We start from the raw sequence: 21,508 nt of genomic DNA, 5'->3' as shown, positions 1-21,508 counted from the left end.
ATCCTGCAGCTTTTGTGGCCCACGGTGCCCGGGACTTCTGAGCAGTTCGAGAGGGTTGCTTTTATTCCTCCCCAGCGATCAGCGCTTGAAATGCCAAACCGAAGCAGGCGTTTTCTGGGTTGGAAAGGATAGCTGCCATAATCTCTTTTGTCATGACTTTTGAAAGTGGCGCTTTCATTTCGTTTCCAGAAAAAGCCCTCTACTCTTTCTGTTTATTTGAGTCGGTGAAAATACGTCAGCTGAAATACGACCGGAGAGCCTTGCAGAATCCGTCCATCCGCCTGTTTCTTGCAGCGGTCCACCTAGTGCTTTGAAGAAAGTCTAAAGGACATAGATTTCCCTATGTCTGGTTCCCATACATGGCGGTTTAGAAGTTCATCGTTCCTGGCATATAAAAGGTTCCATTTAGGTGTCACGATTGATAGCTGTTAATAGACTGAGTCTTGACTGTGAATTCGTTTGCTTTTAAGCCTCCTAGGCTCCTGGCAATCATCACATCTTGTGGCAGGGAGTTCCATATGCTTGGTCTCCTTTGCGTTCAGCATACATTCCCTTTGGATTGAATCCTTGGTTATGCATATGCTTCTCCCTTTTCAGAACTCACTGTTATCTCAGGTCAGACTCTCCCTGTGGTTTCCAAGACCAGTTAAAGTGCAACTTTTCAGGGAAACATGAAGGGAAAGAGAGGGGAACCAACCTGCACTTCGCTGCTGTCGGGTTTCCTCGCTTCTCCCAGCTTTCCCCACCCACACATAAGCAGTCCCTCTCGATTGGACAGACAAGGGTGGGGGTGGGGTTTGCAGGCCAAATGGCAGCTCGGCTCAACTGTGGATACTTCGCAGCAGGAGGAGGGTCCTGTTCAAACAACCATACAAAAAAATAGCATGCAAAACTTACTGCGAAGCATGCAGCCGCAAGGTAAGCCACGCATGCATAAAAGCCCTGAGTCATGTGATGAAGTACTTCCTTTTGTCCCTCCCAGAACTACTGCTTGTCAATTTCATTGGGCAGCCTCGGGACCTATTATTATGAGAGAGAAAGCAAAGATTATTCTGAATCAAAGAACACGAAAGGCACTGCAGACTATTTCAGCCAGAAAAATCAGCAATAGCAGAACACATAATAAACCAACCTGGACACAGAATATTATTTGAAAACACAGAAATTCTGGACCACTCTGACAACTACTACATCAGACTACACAGAGAAGCCATTGAAATCCACAAGCACATGGACAAGTTCAACAGAAAGGAAGAAACCATGAAAATGAACAGAATTTGGCTGCCAGTTTTGAACAACACTAGAGTCAAGACAGTGACTAATCAGCTCCACACAAAGACAGGATGACTATAGACAATAAACAATCAAAGGGAACAAAGGCCAGACTACTTCTATTCAGATGCCTCACCTATTGACCTTGCTATCTCAATTGTTATTCACATGCTACACTTCATTGTTACTCACTTGCCAGGCCACTCCTATTCAGATGCCCTCACCTATTGACCTTTACTCACAGGTATATATACTCCACTTGCTTTCCTTTTCTACTATCAGATCCTCTGAAGATGGCAGCCACAGATGCAGGCGAAACGTCAGGAGAGAATGCTGCTAGAACACGGCCATACAGCCTGGAAACCACACTGCATCCCAGTGATTCCATCCGTGAAAGCCTTCGACAATACATTATTCTGATCACTTTCTCCGTAGAACGCACCACTTTAGAAACCTCAATATCGTATCTCTCTTTGGTAGTTTGTTTTTCTCTCGCCCTAAACTGGAACCTTCCAAAATCTTTCAACGATTCTTCCTAAGGAAGGTACTCTGGAACCAACTTCAGCTTTGGTCCTGACCGGGCTCTAGTACCCTGGACCACCTAAAAAATCCAGCTTGGATTAAGAAAAGGGACCTTTCCCCAAGCTAACATGCCTTGAAGCCACAAGAAAAAGGAAGTTTGCGGCATCTTAAAATGGATTTCTATCCGCATCAGCTTTCATGATTCTATGAATGGACCAATGAAGAAGACTTTCACGCTGCTTTTCTCGGCAGAGTTGCTAAATTGTCAATTGTCAGGACATTGGAAGAGCCCTACTGGATCAGGCCAGTGATCCATCTAGTCCAGCATCCTGTTTCGTATGTATTAGTATCGTTCGTATGTGAATGGGAGACCACCAAGGAAGTCCGGGATCACTATGCAGGGGCGAGCAACAGCAACCTCATCTTTGTTTGCCTTTTGAAAACACTGCAGGGTTGCCACAAGTCAGCTGGTGACACTTGATGACATTTTCTACCACCTATAGGGTCACCACCTACAGATTGGGAAATACCTGGAAATTTTGGGGTTGGAAGAAGAAGAAGAAGAAGAGGAGGAAGAGGAAGAGGAAGAAGAAGAAGAAGAAGAAGAAGAAGAAGAAGAAGAAGAAGAAGAAGAAGAAGAAGAAGAAGAAGAAGAAGAAGAAGAAGAAGAAGAAGAAGAAGAAGAAGAAGAAGAAGAGTTTAGATTAATATGCCCCCTTTCCTGCAAGGAGACTTGAAGGGATTTACAACCTCTTTTCCTTCCTGCCCCCACAACAAACACTCTGTGGGGTGGGTGGGGCTGAGAGAGCTCCGAAGACTAGCCCAAGGTCACCCAGTTGGCATGTGCTGGAGTGCACAAGCTAATCTGGTCTCCCAGATAAGTCTCCACAGCTCAAGTGGCAGAGCAGGGAATCAAATCTGGTTCTCCAGATTAGAGTGCACCTGCTCTTAACCACTATACTACGCTGAAGCCTGAGATGCGTGGGGTATGGGAAGGGGAGAGACTTCAGTGGGGTATAGTTTCATTTCAAAGTAGCCATTTTTTCCAGGTGCCCCAATCTGTATCACCTGGAGATCAGTTATCATAGCGGGAGATCTCCAGCCACCACCTGGAGGTTGGCAAACCAAATCACTAGACTAACACAACTGCACCTTTGCAGTATTTACTCGCGCATCAATGCCCGCAAAAGGTGCTCGCCCTGATCTCCCCACCCGTCTCACATCCTGACTTGCCCTCTCCTTCCCTTCCCTTTGAGCAACACTAAGCGTTACATAAGCCTCGTCTGGATCCATTATTTAGTAACTATTATTTATTATCTATTATTTAGCTTTGTTACGTAACCAGAGGTTTGCATAATTCATACTTCTCCATTGTGGCTCTGCTCCTGTTGCGTCAGAATGCTCCGTCCAGCAGGGGGAGTCTCGAAGCCCCCTGAACCAAAGTCAGGAATTCTCATAGGCCGTATGACTCCATGCTGCTGCCAAGCAGCTTCTTGCACACGACGCTACCTGCCACACACACACACACACACACACACAGAGCTCAGTATCTGTTCTCACTGCACACACAGCATGAGTCACAATCATTTCCAGGCAAGACGAAAGGGAGATTTCAAAGGTTCAATGTGACAATTGGCTGTTTGCCTATAATAAGTATTTAGGATGCTCACACGTTTAAGTATTAAAAAAAGATGACTGAAAATTTGAGCACATGGTTTTCAAAAGCTGGATTTTTTTTTTTTACCTGTTGCCGAGAGACATCATTTCCCACTACTTCCCTTGGCGAGGTTCTGTTTGCTTTCATTTTCTGTTTTTCTTTCTCCTTTTTCAAATAGTCCTGTGGGGCCTTGTGAGTGACAGCTTTTTTCATATCCTGGAGCATGCACAACTGTGCGTGTAAAGTCACAGTGCTGTCAAGTCACAGCAAACTTATGGCGACCCCAGCAAGAGGCTTTCAAGGCAAGCGAGAAGCAGAGGTGGTTTGCCATCACTTTCCTCTGCAGAGCCTTCTTTGGTGGTCTCCCTTCCACCCTGCTTAGCTTCCGAGATCTGACCAGATAGGGCAGTGGTGGCGAACCTATGGCACGGGTGCCAGAGGTGGCACTCAGAGCCCTGTCTGTGGGCATGCGCAAGCAGAACTCATCATTTTGGGGGGATCCCCGCCCCCCACACATCTAGGCTGGCCTGGGCCACTGGGCTGGATTATTAGCATTGATTAAACCTAAGACCTAGTTTTGGGGAAGCAGTGTAGGTAACCCTGTTAAGCGCCGTTAAACCCCACTGATTTTCATGCAAAGAACTAAAGCACGATCCTTTACCTGGGAGTAAGCTCGGTTGCTGGCAATGGGGCTTGCTTCTGAGTAAACCCTCCTAGGGTCACGATTGACCTGTTCGAAGAGTTGCATGGTTGCTTCAAAGCAAAGCCACCGACTACCACCAAGCTTACTCTCGAGTAATGCATGCCTCGGAGCCAGCCGTTTTTTTCTAAATGAAAACCTCAGTATTCAGGTTAAATTGCCGTGTTGGCACTTCGTGATAAATAAATGGGTTTTGGGTTGCAATTTGGGCACTCGGTCTCGAAAAGGTTCACCATCACTGAGATAGGGCAATCTCATGCTACCTTCCCTCTCACAAAACTAGCCAATTAAAAAATAATAATAAAGTGAGAGACCCATAAGGAATTAAGCAGGTGCATTTCATTTTTTCTCTCCCTCACTATTTCCTCTTTCCTTTCTTCGAAGAGCCCCCGTAGTCTCTCTTTTCCTGCTTCTGTTGGTCCTTCCCACCTACCTTTACCATCTCCCCCTTCAGCTTTCCCTCCTCCCTTCCCCCTGGTAGTACGGTAAGTAGGCATTGCTAGGCAACAGCAACAATATTGCCAGCCTTCAAGCCTTACTTTCTGTCAGTAAAAGGTGGGTAGGGGGCAAGGTCCCTTTCCAGAGCTATTTTGGCCTTTGAGGCAAGGCTCAGCAGGACCTGGCCTGACAGCCATTACCGGGCCTCGCTACCACCCAACTTGCGTGACTCACCTAGGCTTGTCTGCTTACTGTCATCCAGTAGCTGCAATCCCGCAAAAAGCCCATGTGTGCAGTGGTTAGACCAGAGTCCCCATCCTTTGTCGGCCTGTGGGTGCATTCTGACACGGCATGGTGGGCACAGCAAGAAAATGGCTGCTGCAGGAGGTAAAGCCAGCCACAAAATGATTGCTGCAGTTTAACTCAAGTAACACAATGTAGATCATCGTGTTGTGTGGCCAGCTGCTGCCAAAGCAACGTTTTAAAAAAAAATCTGCACGGCCCCTCAAATCCCTAAAAGTCAGTCAGAAGCTTTTCTGGGCAAAAGCCCTATCTGGCCTTACCCGATTCCTAAAAACACTTGGGGGACCTGAGAAAAGGTGTCAGTAGGCACCATGTTGGGTACCCGGGGTTAGACTTTCAGAGTAGGATCTGGGAATTGACTGAGCTGGAATTAGGATCTCCCACAACTTTGTGGAAAGCGAAAAACAGACACAAGAGGGGAGCTAATTCAGACTGTGGTTGATGTGCTGATAGAAAAAGGAATTAATACTTGTTCTTGCCCCCGCCTCAGACCTCTATTTGCCCCACAGGGGAACGTATACGTCCATTTGCAGGTACAAGTGAGACAATTTCTATTTGGAAAACGGCTCACAGGAAAAGGTTGTACTCTAAAGCCCTAATCCAGATCAGACTCCCCTGCAGTTGCTTTGAGCAAGCCCATGTCGTGTAGTGGTTGGAATGGAATCTGGAAGGCCCAAACTTGAACCCCCATTTTGCCATGGAAACTTGCTAGGTGACTTGGGCTCTCAGTCACTGCTGAGAGCAGCAGTAGCAGAGTGGTTAAGAGCAGGAGCACTCTGATCTGGAGAACTGGATTTGATTCCCCGCTCTGCCACTTGAGCTGTGGAGGCTTATCTGGGGAACCAGATTAGCCTGTGCACTCCAACACGTGCCAGCTGGATAAAGCTGATGCGGCTGCGGTCCACATTTCTCTTTGTTGTGGGGAGGGGGAGCCCGAAGAGGAAAGGAGATTGTACCCAGCCCTATAGGGAGTTTCCTTTACACAGAATTAGAACAGGGGGAATTTGAATCCAAACTCCTCTTCTTCTTACCTCTCAAGATTGTTGTGAAGATGAAAATGGTGGGCGGAACCACTCTGTAATCTGCTTTGGCTCCCCATTGGGAAGAAAGGTGGAGTATAAATAAAGTCAGTAATCTAATGTGAGCCTAGGGTTTTTTTGAGTTTACATGTAAACATTTTCAGAGTGCAGAATTTAAAGAGGTTCCCCCCCCCTCCAATCTAGAATAAACACAGAACTGTATGTATTGAGGGGAGAGGGCATGGCTCAGTGAGAGAGCACATCCATTCAGTCACTGACTACTCCAGTTAAAAGGGCCAGAGAACAGGCAGCGCAAAAGACATCAGCCAAAGATTCAGCTCCCGGTCAGAAACTAAGGCTTGAAGGCTGGCAGTATGGTTGTAGAATTTGCCCTAGCAGCACTGAGGGTGGAGGTTGCTGACAAGGGGGGGGAATAAAGATAAAGGGTGGAGTTGACTTGTGCAGATTTGGAGTTGAGTACGGCAAGGAGAGAATGTTTTTAAATTTTGTTTATTTTTATTTAATTCATTTATGCTCCAGCTTTCTCCTCAATGGGGACCCAAGGTGGCTTACATCAAATCAAGTGGAATTTGAACCTGGGTCTCCCAGATATTTGTCTGACATGCTTAACCACTACACCATATTGATGTTCATGTAGAATGCGGTAGCCCATGAGACTAAGGTGACCAGATATGGTCACCTTTTGTGAATTTCTGAGACGGGGCAGCTTATATGCGATGCACATTTGCACAGCCGCCAGGAGAGCTTGCGACGCAGCCTTGTAGAAGGGTGCTCCCGTTTCCTGCCCTGTCACAGGGAGGGAAACAGGATCGCCCCACAAGGCCGCTGCAGCTCCTGAGCGTCGCGACTGCAGGAGAGCTACCCCGCACTGCCTTTGCGCCCCAGAAGGCAGTGCTTGGCAGCCTTCCAAAAAATCGGGACACTGGGAAATAACCCCCGTGGGATCACCCGGGACAAATTGTTTAAAGGAAAGGCGGGGACTGTCCTGCCATAAAGTGGGGACGATCCCTGGTCAGCCCCTGAGTGTAGACCTTGGTGAACCAAGAATCTGGGTCAGTATATGAGAGCAGTTCTTGAATGCACAGAACAAGGATCTCAGTGATCTTTTTCAAACTAGGCTTCTCGCCCCTCATTTCACCAAAGACTACTCTGAAAGTGGGGGTAACGCCTACGGAAAACTCAGAAAACCAGAAGCGAGACCGAGCAAGAATTCCCTACAATGTAGGGTCCAGGGTCTGGGGGAGGACTGTGCTTAGCACAGAACATCCCAAGCCCTCTGCAGCCCCTTTCTTCTCTAACCAAAGCGCTGGTTTTGCTCACTCAAGCTAGAAGAGCAGTATCGATTGTGCCCCAGATTTGTGCCAAGCCTGGGTGGTGGTAGATGCAGCCTCCGAGACTTAATTAATGCCTAAGAAAAGAGGATGCAGCGTCAGCGGGCTGATTAGAGGCTGCCCGCAGCAATGTGCTGCAGATGGAGGCTCCAGCCATTGTACACGCTGCTCCTCCATTTCTCACCGCTTCCATCCACCGCAGCCTTTACCTAGAGACTGCGCAGCTAACTGTTTTTGCCTGCAGCCTCTGTGTGGCTATTAGGAGATACAAACTTGCGAGCTTCACCAGGGAACGCCCGCGCTGAACGCAACGGGCTTTGATCCTTAATTAGAGTTTTGCTTGCAAGGGGGGGGGGGAGGGGAGAAAGGGGGCAACGCAACACGGTCTGCAACTGTGCCATGCTATTTTGGGCACGGGAGGTGGTCACAAAGGAGGCTACGCGCAAAGCGCTCCACGCCGTCTGAAAAACACAAGCCGAGTGAGTAAAGTTACACACCAGCAAAGTGGAATTTTCCCAGAAGCAGGGCCCACTGGCAATTATGGCCACTGGGGAAAAGTCCAGTGGGCCGATGGCCCGGGGAGGGCTGCGCACACATGCCCGATTGGAGCCCCCCCAGTCATGAGCAAGGCAAGACTTGCCTCATGCAGGATAGCCCCACACAAAATAGGCAAGAACCACCTTGAGCCATTGGCCCTCGCTCAGCACGAGGTGGGCAGCCAGGAACCATCTTTTCCACGGCTGTGTTGATCTCCCAGTCCATCCCTGCCTGGACATCATGTTGTATTCAGTGGGACATTTTTCCTATACACTAGGGTTGCCAACTCTGGCTTGAAAATTTGGGGCAGAGCCTGGGGGGTTTGAGGAGGGATTTCATCTAGAATCTATGGTATATCAAAGCGTTTGCCCCGTGAACTGTAGAGGGACTGATCTCTGTTGTCTGGAGATCAGTTTGTTATTCCAGGAGAATTCCAGGCCCCACCTGGTTCCTTAGTACCCTGTTTCCCCGAAAACAAGACACCCCCTGAAAATAAGACGTAGTAGAGGTTTTGCTGAAGTGCTAAATATAAAGCATCCCCTGAAAGTAAGACGTAGCAAAGTTTTTGTTTGGAAGCATGCCCGTTGACCCAGAGCGAAAATTACGCAGCTGTAGGAGGCCTGGAAAAAATAAGCACATCCCCCTGAAAATAAATAAGACATAGCGCATCTTTGGGAGCAAAAATTAGTGTCTTGTATTTGGGTGCTGTGTGGTGGTTTCGTATTGCATGGCTGTATGGCCGATGTTCTGTAACATTCTCTCCTGGCGTTTATACCATCTGTGGCTGGCATCTTCAGAGAGGATCTGATGTTGGAAAAGCAAATTAGATTGCTATCTGTCCAGGGTGTGTAGAGTGTACTGTAACTCCCTGTCTAAGTTTACACAAGTTTTGCACCAGAACATTTGGACCTCTCACGTAAAGGCGTTGATTTATAGATGCAGTGAAGCGTCAGGAGAGAATGCTGCTAGAACAAACCATACAACCCTGGAAACCACAGCACCCAAGTGATTCCGGCCCGTGAAACCTTGACAATACATTGAACATCTCTACAGGGGAGAAATTGTTCCAAGACACACGGAAGTGGAAAAACTATGGTTCAGGAAAGCAGCACTTACTGTGACGCTTCTCTAACTTCGTTCATCTGTGGCTGGCATCTTCAGAGGATCTTGATGTTGGAAAAAAGCAAGTGGAGTATATATTCGTCCAGGGTGTGGGGAGTGTACTAATAACTCCCTGTCTGGGTTTGCAAGTTCTTTTATGGGTGGTGTGATTCTCTCACGTGAAAAGCCGCGACGCTCTAGGCGTTATAGATGCAGGCTTAAAACGCCAGGAGAGAATGCTGCTAGAACACGCCATACAGCCTGGAAACCACACAGCACCCAAGTGATTCGCCGGTACTATCCTTCATTTCTTGCTGCCAAAGGACATACATTCAACAACACTCACGGGAGCTCACACGCATCTATTACAGCCTAGACACGGAAATTGAAAACTATGGCTCAGGAAAGTTAATAATTTACTGTGTTCTCTAACCGCTCTTCTACCTGCAGAGACAGGTACTCATCCCATCATTTTGCTGCCAAAAGGACTTTCAAACAACACCACAGGCTCACCGCAGACTATTACCGCCTAGAACACGCTTACGTGAGAGAATCCACACCACCCGCGAAAAGAATCCTTGTGCAAACTTAGACAGGAGTTATTAGTACACTCTACACACCCTGACAGATATATACTCCACTTGCTTTCCAACATCAGATCCTCTTGAAGATGCCAGCCACAGATGCAGGCGAAACGTCAGGAGAGAATGCTGCTAGAACACGGCCATACAGCCCGGAAACCACACAGCACCCAAGTGATTCCTCGGCCGCGAGCTCGGCCACAGCGTCTTGCATTGTTTTCGGGGCAATGCCTTTTCACATTGAGGAGAATCCACTACCCAAAGAACTTTAGCCAGACGGAGTTATTAGTACACTCCCCACACACCCTGGACAGATATATACTCCACTTGCTTTTCCAACATCAGATCCTCTGAAGATGCCAGCCACAGATGCAGGCAGCTTGTCAGGAGAATGCTGCATTCTGACCGCTGTACGACCCCTTTAAAGTGATTCGGCGTGGCGCGAACAATTTAGTGTCTTGCTTGTATTGTTTCGGAAACAGGGTATACTGAGTTAGGCCAAAAGCCCTTTAGGCCATGTGCGTACATTCCAGCTGTCCCTTTTGCCAGGAAGGGTGGTATTTCCTGTGGTCCATCTTGTAAGCAAATCACAGTCCCGGTTTGTTCCTTCCAAGGATGCCTTGTGCGTATATTTTGCATGGATGTTGCTAGCATCGCCGCCGTCCATTTCCCTCCCTAGGGTCTCTAGTAGTTAAATCTCTGAGTGCATCTTGACTCTAGCATGCATGGATGCCAACGCACACTCATGTGGTCCACACGCTGCCATTTCACACACCGTGCAGCTGCTGAGGTACATTTTGAACAGTGGATAACAGATTGTTGGACAATTACAGCCTCAATCACTCGTGCACTGTTAAGCGCAGGGCGTCTGAAATGCAACCAGAGGTCATGCCGTCAGCTGGTTCAGGGACCGGGCATAAATGCGTCCAGAGCTGCCTTTTTTGTTTCTCACATACGAACGCCAACAGCAGAAGGGGTGTGTGCACACATTTGTCTGTGTGAATTTGGCCTGTGTAGTTCGTTATGCGTTTAATTGGCTCTTAAATCCACGGAGGACAAAGTGATGCAAAACAAATGGACGCGGCATATATTAGGAGGAGAACAATGCGTCGCATTCAGAAGAGGAGCGCTTATGAAGGCATCCTCGGTATAAATTGGGGTGTTATGAGCGTGTTTCTGTTTTCGTCTGTGGAATGCTAAGAGGGAAAGGAGGCGACAGGAACGATCACCCCCAGGCCCCATGGCTGCCCCACATCTTATGGGCAGCTCACGATTAGGAGGAGAAGCATCCCAGACCTCACGGAAGGCTTGAAAATCCCCCCCCCCCCAAACCAGAATGTAATACATTGCACATCTGCAGCAAGGGAGTTCCACATGAAATTATTCAGATCTGTAGTGCATATAGCTGCCAGCTCCGGGTTTGGAAATTCCTGGTTATCTTTGTCCTCTAGGAAAATTGCACTTCCTGTGGCTGGAGACAGATAGTTGTCAGGTGACTGAGCCGGGTCATCTCAAGGGCCGTGGTGTCTTCCACATAAAAACCTAAACCTCCCCTTGCTGTTTTTCAGGATTTGGCGCTTTAATGCCAAAAGAAGTCGAGAATTTCCCAGTTTGGCTTGAGACCTTCCACAGCTGCCCCTCCACTGTGCCCCCCTTCAGCACCCCCCACACCACCACCACCACCACGAGCCCCAGCCCAGGCAGGGAAAGAGGGACGTAAGTGACCCTGATGCGATTTGAGGGGATAATTCTCAGCCCCGACAGATGGGCCTGTCGGGGGCCCCCTTTTATGTAAGCAGATCTCAGCAAAAGTGGATTACGGACCTATCCTGTTGCGTTGCCCTTGAGAGGGGATTAGAGGCCAGTGTGCGGGGTTGAGGGGCAAAATGCGTTGCTTTCATAAGACTGGTTTAGGACGGACTGAAAGGAATGTCAGGGTTGGAAGGGGAGGGTGGGTGGGAAAAAGGATTGCAGGAGGTAAGAAAAATAGAGGGAACTTAGGGGGGATTTAGGAGCTTACAGGATCCTTCTGAGAACCCCCGAACCCCTCAGCCTTTGCCTTTGATTGAGTCAGGCTGCCAAGCAGTCTAGCCCAGCATTGGGCAGGAATGTGGGAGATAGGAGACAGTGCCCCCCCCCCCCCGGTTTGTGCTGCCCACTTAAGAAAGGCTACAAGAGAGAGTCATACCAAAGGGTTTGAGTCAGGGACACAAGGAGGCAGGAATCGGTTATATAGGGGATGGGAGTAGGAGTCCAGACTCCTGGGTTCTTCCCCGGTTGAGTAAGTTCTTTATCTGGGTTAATATTAGATGTGGCTGGTTTGGAGACAACAGCTGTGGCTATAGTCTCACATACAAGACAGCTTGCAGAATATATAAGGTCGTGCATATCCCATAACATATCCTTCTGGGAGATTTTGGAATGTATTGTCGAAGGCTTTCACGGCCGGAATCACTGGGGTGCTGTTGTGGTTTCCGGGCTGTATGGCCGTGTTCTAGCAGTATTCTCTCCTGACGTTTCGCCTGCATCTGTGGCTGGCATCTTCAGAGGATCTGTGGCAGTCGAAACGTCAGGAGAGAATGCTGCTAGAACACGGCCACACAGCCCGGAAACCACACAGCACCCCAGATTTTGTAATGGTTTTCATCCCAGTTCTGGGGCTGAACACCAAGTTATTACCCTGTTTCCCCTAATATAAGACATCTCCGAAAAATAAGACATAGTAGAGGTTTTGCTGAAGTGCGAAATATAAGGCATCCCCTGAAAGTAAGATGTAGCAAAGTTTTTGTTTGGAAGCATGCCCGACGAACAGAACACAGAAAAATAAGACATCCCCTGAATATAAGACATAGCGCATCTTTGGGAGCAAAAATTAATATAAGACACTATCTTATATTCGGGGAAACACGGTAGTTGGGAACGAATCGAAATCTAATCGGTAAAAGGTCCCAGCTCGAGCTCTCTTTTCCTTCCCGTGATAAAGTTGCCACCTGGCAGGGTCTTCGCTCCTCTAAAAGCAGCTGCCCGAAATCCAACAGATAAAGCTTGTCCCCTCCCCTGTCACTCAAGCTGAGCCTGATGGATGTTCAGTTATGTTTTCTTGATAAAGGAATGGGGTGGGACTGTGGTGGGCGGGGAAGAAAGGGAAGAGCCGCTCTGGCATCCCCTGTATAACTCCAGAGGTCTCCCTGTATAACATGGCTTGGCCCTCTGAAATTTCAAGCATCTGGCACTGTTTGTTCTGCAAAGCTCCCTGGCAGCACATCTGCTCTGTGTACTGTGGGACGAGATGCTTTGGCTTGTATAAAGCTGAGCTTCAGGGTAAGGGAAGGGGGGGACGTGATAGTCCTGCCTCCAGTTGGGGTTTTTGAAACACGACGGGGTCTCGCAGTTGTATGAATGGTTTCAGTTGGACAAGAGTGGATGAGAGAACTCTCCTGACTTTGCTGTATCTTGTTCTACAATGGAGGCCATTGCAGGGGGCGGCGGGCGGCGGAGGGGGCATCTCACCCTGACACAGGAAGAGGGGAGGGAAATAATGCTGGACCTGCTTCTGCCCACTTGCTGCTGCACAGTGCCCCCTAGTGCTCTTTTGGGGCACTCCAGGGTACCACTGGCTCTGGAGCCAGAGGTTTAAAAGGCATTATTTTGTCACAGAGTGGAGGGTTGACTGTATTGTCGAAGGCTTTCATGGCCAGATTCAGGTGGCTGTTGTGCGTTTTCCGGGCTGCGTAGCCATGGTCTGGTAGATCTTGTTCCTAACATGTATGTATCTGTGGCTGGCATCTTCGGAGGTGTACCACAGAGAGAAGTCTGTTGCACAAATTCCCTTCACACAATGTGCAACAGACTTCTCTCTGTGATACACCTCTGAAGATGCCAGCCACAGATGCAGGCGAAACGGTAGGAACAAGATCTACCAGACCACGGCCACACAGCCCGGAAAACCCACAACAACCAACTGGAAGGCTGCACTGACACAGTGCCCGATTGCATGCACTCTCTCCTTTAGCTCCTGCTTTTTCACATCTCCTCCTATGTCCATATCCGTCCCACTTTTAAATCATGCACATTCCACCCCACCTTCATGCTCTAGGCCCCTCTTGTGAGACGCAAAAAATAGCTGGGGTTCAGCCTGAGTTCCCTGTGAAGGTCTCAGCACAGCCTTGGGGCTTCCTTGCCCATATTAATGCAGTCTCTGATTTTGGTTGGTTCTGTGTTGTTCGTCCCGCTTGGCTTTTAGTTATATCCAGCCTTGGTGACCTAAAGTTCAATCGTAAATAAAGCTGCTCCACTCTAAGCCCATTAATTTCAATGGGCTTAAACGGGAGTAACTGCATAGGATTGCACTTAAAATAAACACCGAGAGGAGCTTTGTTGGATAAGACCAAAGGCCTATCTAGTCCAGCTTCCTGTTCCCTAGGGCGGCCAGGGAGTTATTCTTACACAGGAAGCCCACAGGTAGGGCAAAGGTCACTCCTTCTCCCAGCAAGTGGTATTCAAAGGTATTTTGCCTCTGAAACTGGAGGTTCCATTTAGCTACCCCAGCCTTTCATAAACCTGTTTTCCAAGAATTAGTTCAGTCACTTTTCAAAGCCATCTACCAACGACTGATGTATCAAGAGGTTAATAGGTAATAACTGGCTATGGACTACAGTTCTATCATCCCCATCATGCTGGCAGAGGATTATGGGAACGTAGTCCATAACACATCTGAGGGCCACGAGTTTGACACACCTAAGTGATCAAAGAGCACAGGAGTGTCAAGCCTCGTGGCCCACTCAGATGCCATGGACTGGAACCGCATGTCATCCCCTGCCAGCATCATGCTGTGAGAGGATTATAGAACTGTAGTCCACCTCTTGCAGAGGCTTTAATTGTCCTATGATCCCAGAAGGGAGAGAAAAAAAAATTAGCTAAGGAAAATAATATTCTGATCCACACTGGGCATTATGGACTTCTAGCTGTTATTTTCCCTTTCTGAGCGGAGACACTATTCTCCACCCTCTTTGTCCTGTGCCCTTTCCTGGGTTTCATTCTCCTTGAAGTATCTGTCATTTCCAGTCTTTGTCTCCCAGCATTTCTGTGTGGGAATATTTGCGGGCGGAAGGGATGGGGAACCATGCGTGATGGAAAAACTCATTCGAGTTAACAAGTTGGGTGTTGGGCTGGAAAAACAGCTGATGCAGAGGCCGAGGAGGAGGGTGGGGGAGCTCAGGGTGTGTCTGAGAATTGTCTGTCTAGAGACATCTAAAAGAGATTCCAAGAGAGATGGATTAAGGCAGCAGAAGGGCCATCCCATCTATTGAACAAACAGGAACTATTCCTCCAATAATAGGAAATCACTAGTGCTGCGCCTCCCCCATCCCATTGAAGAAGGAAGCAGCTGAATTAGAAATGCTGAATGCGCTTTTTTCTTCTCAGATGGTCCACTCTTCTAGGTGACTGTTTCCAAAGCAGAGCCCATGAACATAGGAAGCTGCTCTACCTGGAGTTACAACCTTGGCCTGTCTAGGAAACTGCTGTAGCTGGAGTTGCACCTGTCTACTGTTGAATACACGTTTCCACACGGCATAATTATACCAGATTACAACCGGTATCTTACAAACCGGATCTATTTTATCTCGGTTTCTCCCTCTGCACAGCTGCCCGTTTCTTTCCAGGAGCTGAGTTAGGACCGGGAGGTAATACTCCAGTTTGTTCCACACGAACCCGGGTCTTTTGTATTTGCACCGCAAGTGTGCCCCAGCATGCACAAACCCAGAGTGGCAAGGCAGAGAAAATAAACTGTTTCTGCTCCCATGGTGTTTGCACGGCAGTGGCGTCACCCCAGGATATTTGAAAAGAATTGTTAATTTAGCAATTTTTTAAAATCCCAGGATAAGGGAAATATTGCGGGGCACCACTGGGGCAGGCCTGCTTTAGCACTGGGAACCGTGCGGAAAACTTGCACGACCCAGGATATTTCACTTGCCCATCCCAGGATATTTTGACCGTGCGGAAACAGCCTCAAGGGGTCTTTTTCCGTGGTGGTCAGGTTGCCAACGCAATTATTGTTTAGGTCACACGGGACCATGTGCACACAATGGGGATGCAATTTTCTTCTCGAAAGCTGGGTCAAAGAATTCCAGCACCTCGTGCTGAGTGCCTCTGACTATATGCAGATTGCCTTATTTGTGAACAATTTTGAAGGATCAAAAGGCAAAGTGCTTCTGAATGTGCTTTTCCTTTCTGACAGGAAAGAGCTTTGAAGTACGGAGGGCCACTGAACATGTGCAGTGTGCATTTTCTGAAAGATACTAACTACATATTAAAAGAGCATCTTTCAATAAGTTGGAAAATGAAAAGCACTTTCCCTTTTCTTTTCTTGCTGGTTTTTCTAAATCCTTATTCCAACCAATGACCCAGAAAGATGAACGTGGCCAGTGAAATACCAGCCAGTTATTGGTGGTCCTGCGTAGGACTTTCTTGTCTGGGAAACTGATTTCATATGAACTAGGGCTGCCAACCTCCAGGGAGTAGATCGAGATTGCCTGGCATTACAACTGATCTCCAGCTGACAAGATCAGTTCGCTGGCAGAAAAACGATCACTTTGGAAAACCAATGTTATGGCATTATACCCCATTGAAGTCCCTCCCTTCCCCAAACACCACCCTTTCCAGGTGTCACCCCCCCCTCAAATTTCCAGGTATTTCCCTAATATGAACAGTTACCAAGTCTGGGTTGGAAAATTCCTAGAGATTTTTTGGGGGGGGGGGTGCCTAGGTAAGGTGACCAGATGGTCACCTTCGCGAACCGGGACAGGTGGCCGCGGGAAACGGCGGGAAACGGGGCGGGAAACAGGAGCGCCCCAGAAGGCCGTGCGCTCCTGCGGCCACGCAGGAGGCTGCCGCACTGCCTTGCACTCCAGAAGGCAGTGTGGCAGCCTTCCAAAACCTGGGACATTTTTAAAAACCCATGGGACGTGGGACAAGTTGTTTCAAGGGGGGACTGTCCCGCCAAAAGCGGGACGTCTGGTCAGCCTAAGCCTAGGGAAGGCAAGATTTAGGAGATCAAGGAGCTCATCAGGGTATAACGCAATAGAGCCCCCCCCCCTCCAAAACAGGCCTTTTCTCCAGGGGAACTCTCTGTAGTCTGGAGATCAGTTGTAATTCTAGGACCTCCAGGCCTCAGCTGGGGGCTGGCAACCCTAGTCAGATTATAGAGGATATACCCAGTGGTGGGGTTCTAAAATTCCTACCACTGCTTCATCCCCCCACCACTTCTGCCCCCACCACCCATTTACCTGGCTGCTGTGCTGTGCCCCCCCCTTTCCGATGTTGGGCAGGGGGAGGCAAGGGAAGGCGGTGGCTGCAGGGGGATGGCCAGCCACCAATCAAGCCATGCGCCTCTGGGCCGGTGGCACGGCCCGCCCTGCAGCTGCCCTGGTGGGATTCCAGCCGGTTAGCTACTGGTTCGGCAGAACCGGTGCGAACCGGCTGAATCCTGCCTCTGGATACACCTTTGAAATGAAAGCTCCCTTTTAACTATCGAGCCAGGGCAGGTAACAGGGATGGTGGCTATGGGGTGTCATAGGCAGAGAGGCGGTGAAGATCCCAGCTCTGCTTCTGTCTGGCTATCTCACTGCGGAGGCCTCAGGCTTTGGGCCTGTCAAATGCAGCGCCACAAAAAAAGCTCTGCAGAAGGGCAGTCAGAGGGGGAAGCAGGGGAGAGGGCACGAACGTTGGGTGCCGTCTCCTTTCTGGTGAGCTGAGCTGACAGGCGCCTCCCCGGAGGCTCCCTGCTGCACACGCTGCCAGAAATAACCCAGACATTGCCCCCCTCCCTGGCCGCTTTTCTCCCCAGTCTTGGAAACATCAGGACAATTTGCTGTGAATACGTCCTTGTCTCCTCTCACCCCACTGATTCCCGGGTCGCGATGTTCCTGCCATTTGCCCCCGTTTTTCTCCCTCCTCTGTACGTTATTATTTGGTATGATTCGGGGGCCGTGTTCGGTGGACAAGGAGGATATGATATACGGTATATCCACTTCTGTCTGGGAAAACGCCAGTGCGCTTGCTTTGATACAAGGTGCTAGAATAGTCCCTCTGCTAGAATACTCTGAATTTTAATGTTTCGGGAGTGAGGAGCATCTTCAAAACCATTACAGGCAAAACAGACCCAAGTTTTATTTATGTTATAAGCCTCCGTGAGTTCCACAGGGGGCAAAAGGTGACTAATAAATGTTTTAAATAAATAAATAAATGCATAAATAAATAAATCTGAAAAATATGCCAGTGATCCTTCTCCTTAAGTCCCTATACTGAGTTCCGGTCTATCAATTTTTATGCAGTATTTCCTTCAAGGGACTCAGGCTGGCATTTATTTACTTCCTGACTTATTTTATTTATAGTCTGGATTTTTCCGTGAGACTCACACGATTCTTCTTCTCGCCTTCATTTGAACGTTCTAGAAGTTCTGTGTGGCAGTGTCAGTCTCCAAATGGCGGCTGTGGAGATCTGCTTTTACAACCGATCTCCAGGTGACACAGATCTGTTCACCAATAGAAAATGGTTGGTATCGGAAGGTGGACTCTGACATTATGCCCTTCTGAAGTCCCTCACCTCCCCAAACGTGCCTTCCTTAAGAACATAAGAACATAAGAACAAGCCAGCTGGATCAGACCAGCGTCCATCTAGTCCAGCTCTCTGCTACTCACAGTGGCCCACCAGGTGCCTTTGGGAGCTCACATGCAGGATGTGAAAGCAATGGCCTTCTGCGGCTGTTGCTCCCGAGCACCTGGTCTGTTAAGGCATTTGCAGAGGCATATCTAGGGAAAATGTAGTCCGATGCAAAATCTGACTTTTCCGCTCCCCTCCCCATATGGGCAGCTGCCCTCCCCCACCACGACCAAACTTTTTTTGCACCAGGCTTTAAAGACAGGGTATGGACCCGGGGGGAGGAGGAGGGGTGGGGCAATTTTCCACCCCCACATGACTAAATGGCCACAGCTAGGGACACTTGACCCCATATGTCCCCCTAGACCAGGGGTCTGCAGGACCTTATGGCATATTCCCATCAGCCCCTGCCAGCATGGCCAATTGTAGGGGCTGATGGGAATTGTAGTCCATAACATCTGGAGTGCCAAAGGTTCGCCACCACTGCCCTAGACGGTATGTCCCTGTTCTTCGGGCTCTATCCCCGAAACCTCCAAGTATTTCCTAATCCAGAGCTGGCAACCCTGTGAGATAGATTAGGTTGTGGAAGAGTTTTTTGGCCAAATGGGGATATGAACCCAGACCTCTGCAGTCCTCATCTAACACACTAATCACTAAATCCACAAATATGTGCAAAGAATTTACGGCTGTCAGTTTGCAAAATCTGGCTGTTTTGGAGGTCCCTCCTTAATTCATAGGGTCACAGTGAGTTAGAAGGGCCTCGAAGACACATTACAGACATCATTATTATCCCCCTTGCTGTTGGCTTTCTTCTTAGACCCAGTTCAACATCCTACTCCTTGTCTTCAGACCCCCCCCCCAATAGCCTTGTCCCCCATCTCTCCTCTCTCTTGTCCCAATCCACACACACAACACCCAACTAGGCTTCCCAAAGTCCAGGTGGGGCATGGAATTCTCCCAAAATTACAATTGATCTCCTGACTTCATTGATCAGTTCCCCTGGATAAAAATGGCAGCTTTGGAGGGCAAACTCTGAGGCCGTGGTGGCGAACCTTTGGCACTCCAGATGTTATGGACTACAATTCCCATCAATTCCCTCCAATTGGCCATGCTGGCAGGGGCTGATGGGAATTGTAGTCCATAACATCTGGAGTGCCAAAGGTTCGCCACCACTGCAGGGTCCCCAAGATGATCATTGTAATCCCTCCCTAAATTCTGTCCTCCATACACACCTCTCACAAATCTCCAGGAATTTCTCAGACCGGAGTTGGCAGCCCTTCCCCCTGTTAGCTCCATTCCTCCAGCTCTACTCTTTTCTGCTGCCCTGTTCCCTCAAACATCTCTTTCCCGTCTCCCTCGATGCTCCTTCATTATTCCTGCGACTCCCTTCCGGAACATCTGTTTGATGCCTCTTCTTGGCTCACTTCCTCCAGATCACCCCTCAAAACCCACTTTTCCTGTGCCACTTTTTTCCCGATTGGGAAATAAGAACTTTGTGTAAATGTATTTTGGGAATGTGAATCACAAACTACAGGGCGCTATCAGAAGGTTTCCAAAAGGAAGACCTATAAATCTTCAGGGCTGTCATCCGACCAAAGAGGTATCTGAGCCGATTCATCTCAGTTAATTAATGATATTGGTTTTGTTTTATTAATTGTTTGGCAAATAGATTAAAATCACATACATCTGCGTCTGATTAAAATTGTACTGCTGAAAAAGGTATCCTGCACTAGATTTCCGAAGAGGTATTCTGTTGTGCGTGAAAGATGTGAGAATGCCTCTTGTTAGATAATGGCTGCCCATACCACAGCAGGCGGCACTGTGTAGAAGAAGCATTCCCTCATGCAGAGACCACATATGAAGAGTAATGCACTTTCAATCCACTTTCAATCCACTTTGCAGCTGTGCGGAATAGCAAAATCCACTTGCAAAGAATCGTAAAAGTGGATTGAAAGTGCATTATTCTGCATGTGCGGAAGGGGCCATAGTGAAGCAGTGGGAATGCCTCTTTTAAAACGGCACCTGACAACCCATTTTTATTTGTGGAAATTTGTGGATTAAAAATAATAATCTTTTAAAATCTGCCACCCAATTCATTCAGGGTAGTGAATCAACATGTTTTTAATCCATTCATTCTAACTGAATGGTGAACTAAATATTGCAGTCATTCAAATACTCAGTTGGTGAAGGACATTTCCAGAACAAAAATGGACATATATGAAATTCAGATCTCAAAGAGGTTCAGTAATGTGGTGGCTGAGGGTGTCGGATAAGAGCAAGAATTAAAAAAAAGATCTTCATTTCTTTTTCACAAACGCATTACGAGTCCTCAGAGAAGGCATTGCCAGTTCAAACTGTAATGTCCATTTAAGAACGTTCTGTTCACCCCTGCCTGCAACCTACATTATTATCTGGCTCCATTTTCTGCAAATACACATTTAATATACATTTTTGGGTCTTTTTTTCTCTCACTTGCAAAGACACAAACTCTGATCTGGGTTAACGAGGCCAACTTAGTGTGGTCAAAAAATTACCCGTCGCTTTTGTGGTTTCTATTGACTCCCCTCGGAGCGCAGCAGATAAAATATTGTTTTATGGATTAGCAGATGGACTGAGAATGAGCTAATAATGGACCTTCTTGATCAATGCCTCTCTCTAATGGACTTCAGAGTGGACAGCAAATCACCCATCCCGTGCTGGCCTGGAGCACTAGGCCACGCTCCCCTTCGCTTCACCCCACTCCTGACCGTATGAACCCAAAAGTCACCTTTCTGGGTCAGACCAAAGGTCTTTCCCCCCCATGGTTTGTCTCCAACAGCTACTGGGCGGATGCCTCTGTTTCAAGCCACAAGGACAGCGTGGAGTTGATGCCCCCCCTTCCTAGTTGTCTGCCTTCAGCATCCACTACAGGCCAAACTAGACATGATGGTGTCCTTGTGAGTGCCACGAGGAACCTGCCACCATTTTAAGTCATTTCGGACTCACAGTATGGCACTGTTGCTGTTGGAGAATCTCAGCCTCGCTTTGTAGTGTTGAATCTCACCATCAGTTGCTACCCCAGATGCCTTTTCAAGAGCCTAAACAGCCGCTGCGGAGGGGGATGTTTCAGTACTTGGTAAGAGGAGGACACAGGAAAAAGAACTGGACATCTACCCTGCTTTTTTCTACCGCAAGAAAGCGGCTTACCCATTCCTTTCCTCCCCACACAGCAGGCACCTTGAGAGGTATATGGGGCTGAGAGAGCCCAGAGAGAACTGGATGCCTCTGTTTCAAGCCACAAGGACACCAGGAAGTTGATGGCCGGTCCTCCTGCCCCTGATTGTTTGCCTTCAGCATCCACTACGGGCCAACCTAGACATGATGGTATC

General features: G+C 48.4%; 1 protein-coding gene across 3 annotated transcripts in view; it reads left to right on the top strand.

The window, feature by feature from the left end:
* MACROD1 (mono-ADP ribosylhydrolase 1) overlaps nucleotides 1–21,508 on the top strand; it is a 419,553-nt gene that overhangs the window by 342,852 nt on the left and 55,193 nt on the right. The window contains exon 1 of one of the 3 annotated variants that reach the window (XM_048512041.1): nucleotides 10,451–10,629. The exons of the other annotated variants lie outside the window; for them this stretch is intronic. Within the exon in view, the coding sequence (XP_048367998.1) occupies nucleotides 10,557–10,629 (73 nt within the window). The 5' untranslated portion in view covers nucleotides 10,451–10,556. Of the gene's footprint in view, nucleotides 1–10,450; nucleotides 10,630–21,508 lie in introns of those variants that run through there. 3 annotated transcript variants of the gene reach the window in all.

The sequence above is a fragment of the Sphaerodactylus townsendi genome, linkage group LG01, assembly GCF_021028975.2.
Source record: "Sphaerodactylus townsendi isolate TG3544 linkage group LG01, MPM_Stown_v2.3, whole genome shotgun sequence".
NCBI classification, from domain to species: Eukaryota; Metazoa; Chordata; class Lepidosauria; order Squamata; family Sphaerodactylidae; genus Sphaerodactylus; species Sphaerodactylus townsendi.
The sequence above is the reverse complement of the archived record's forward strand: the minus strand, read 5'-3'. Positions and strand labels throughout refer to the sequence as shown.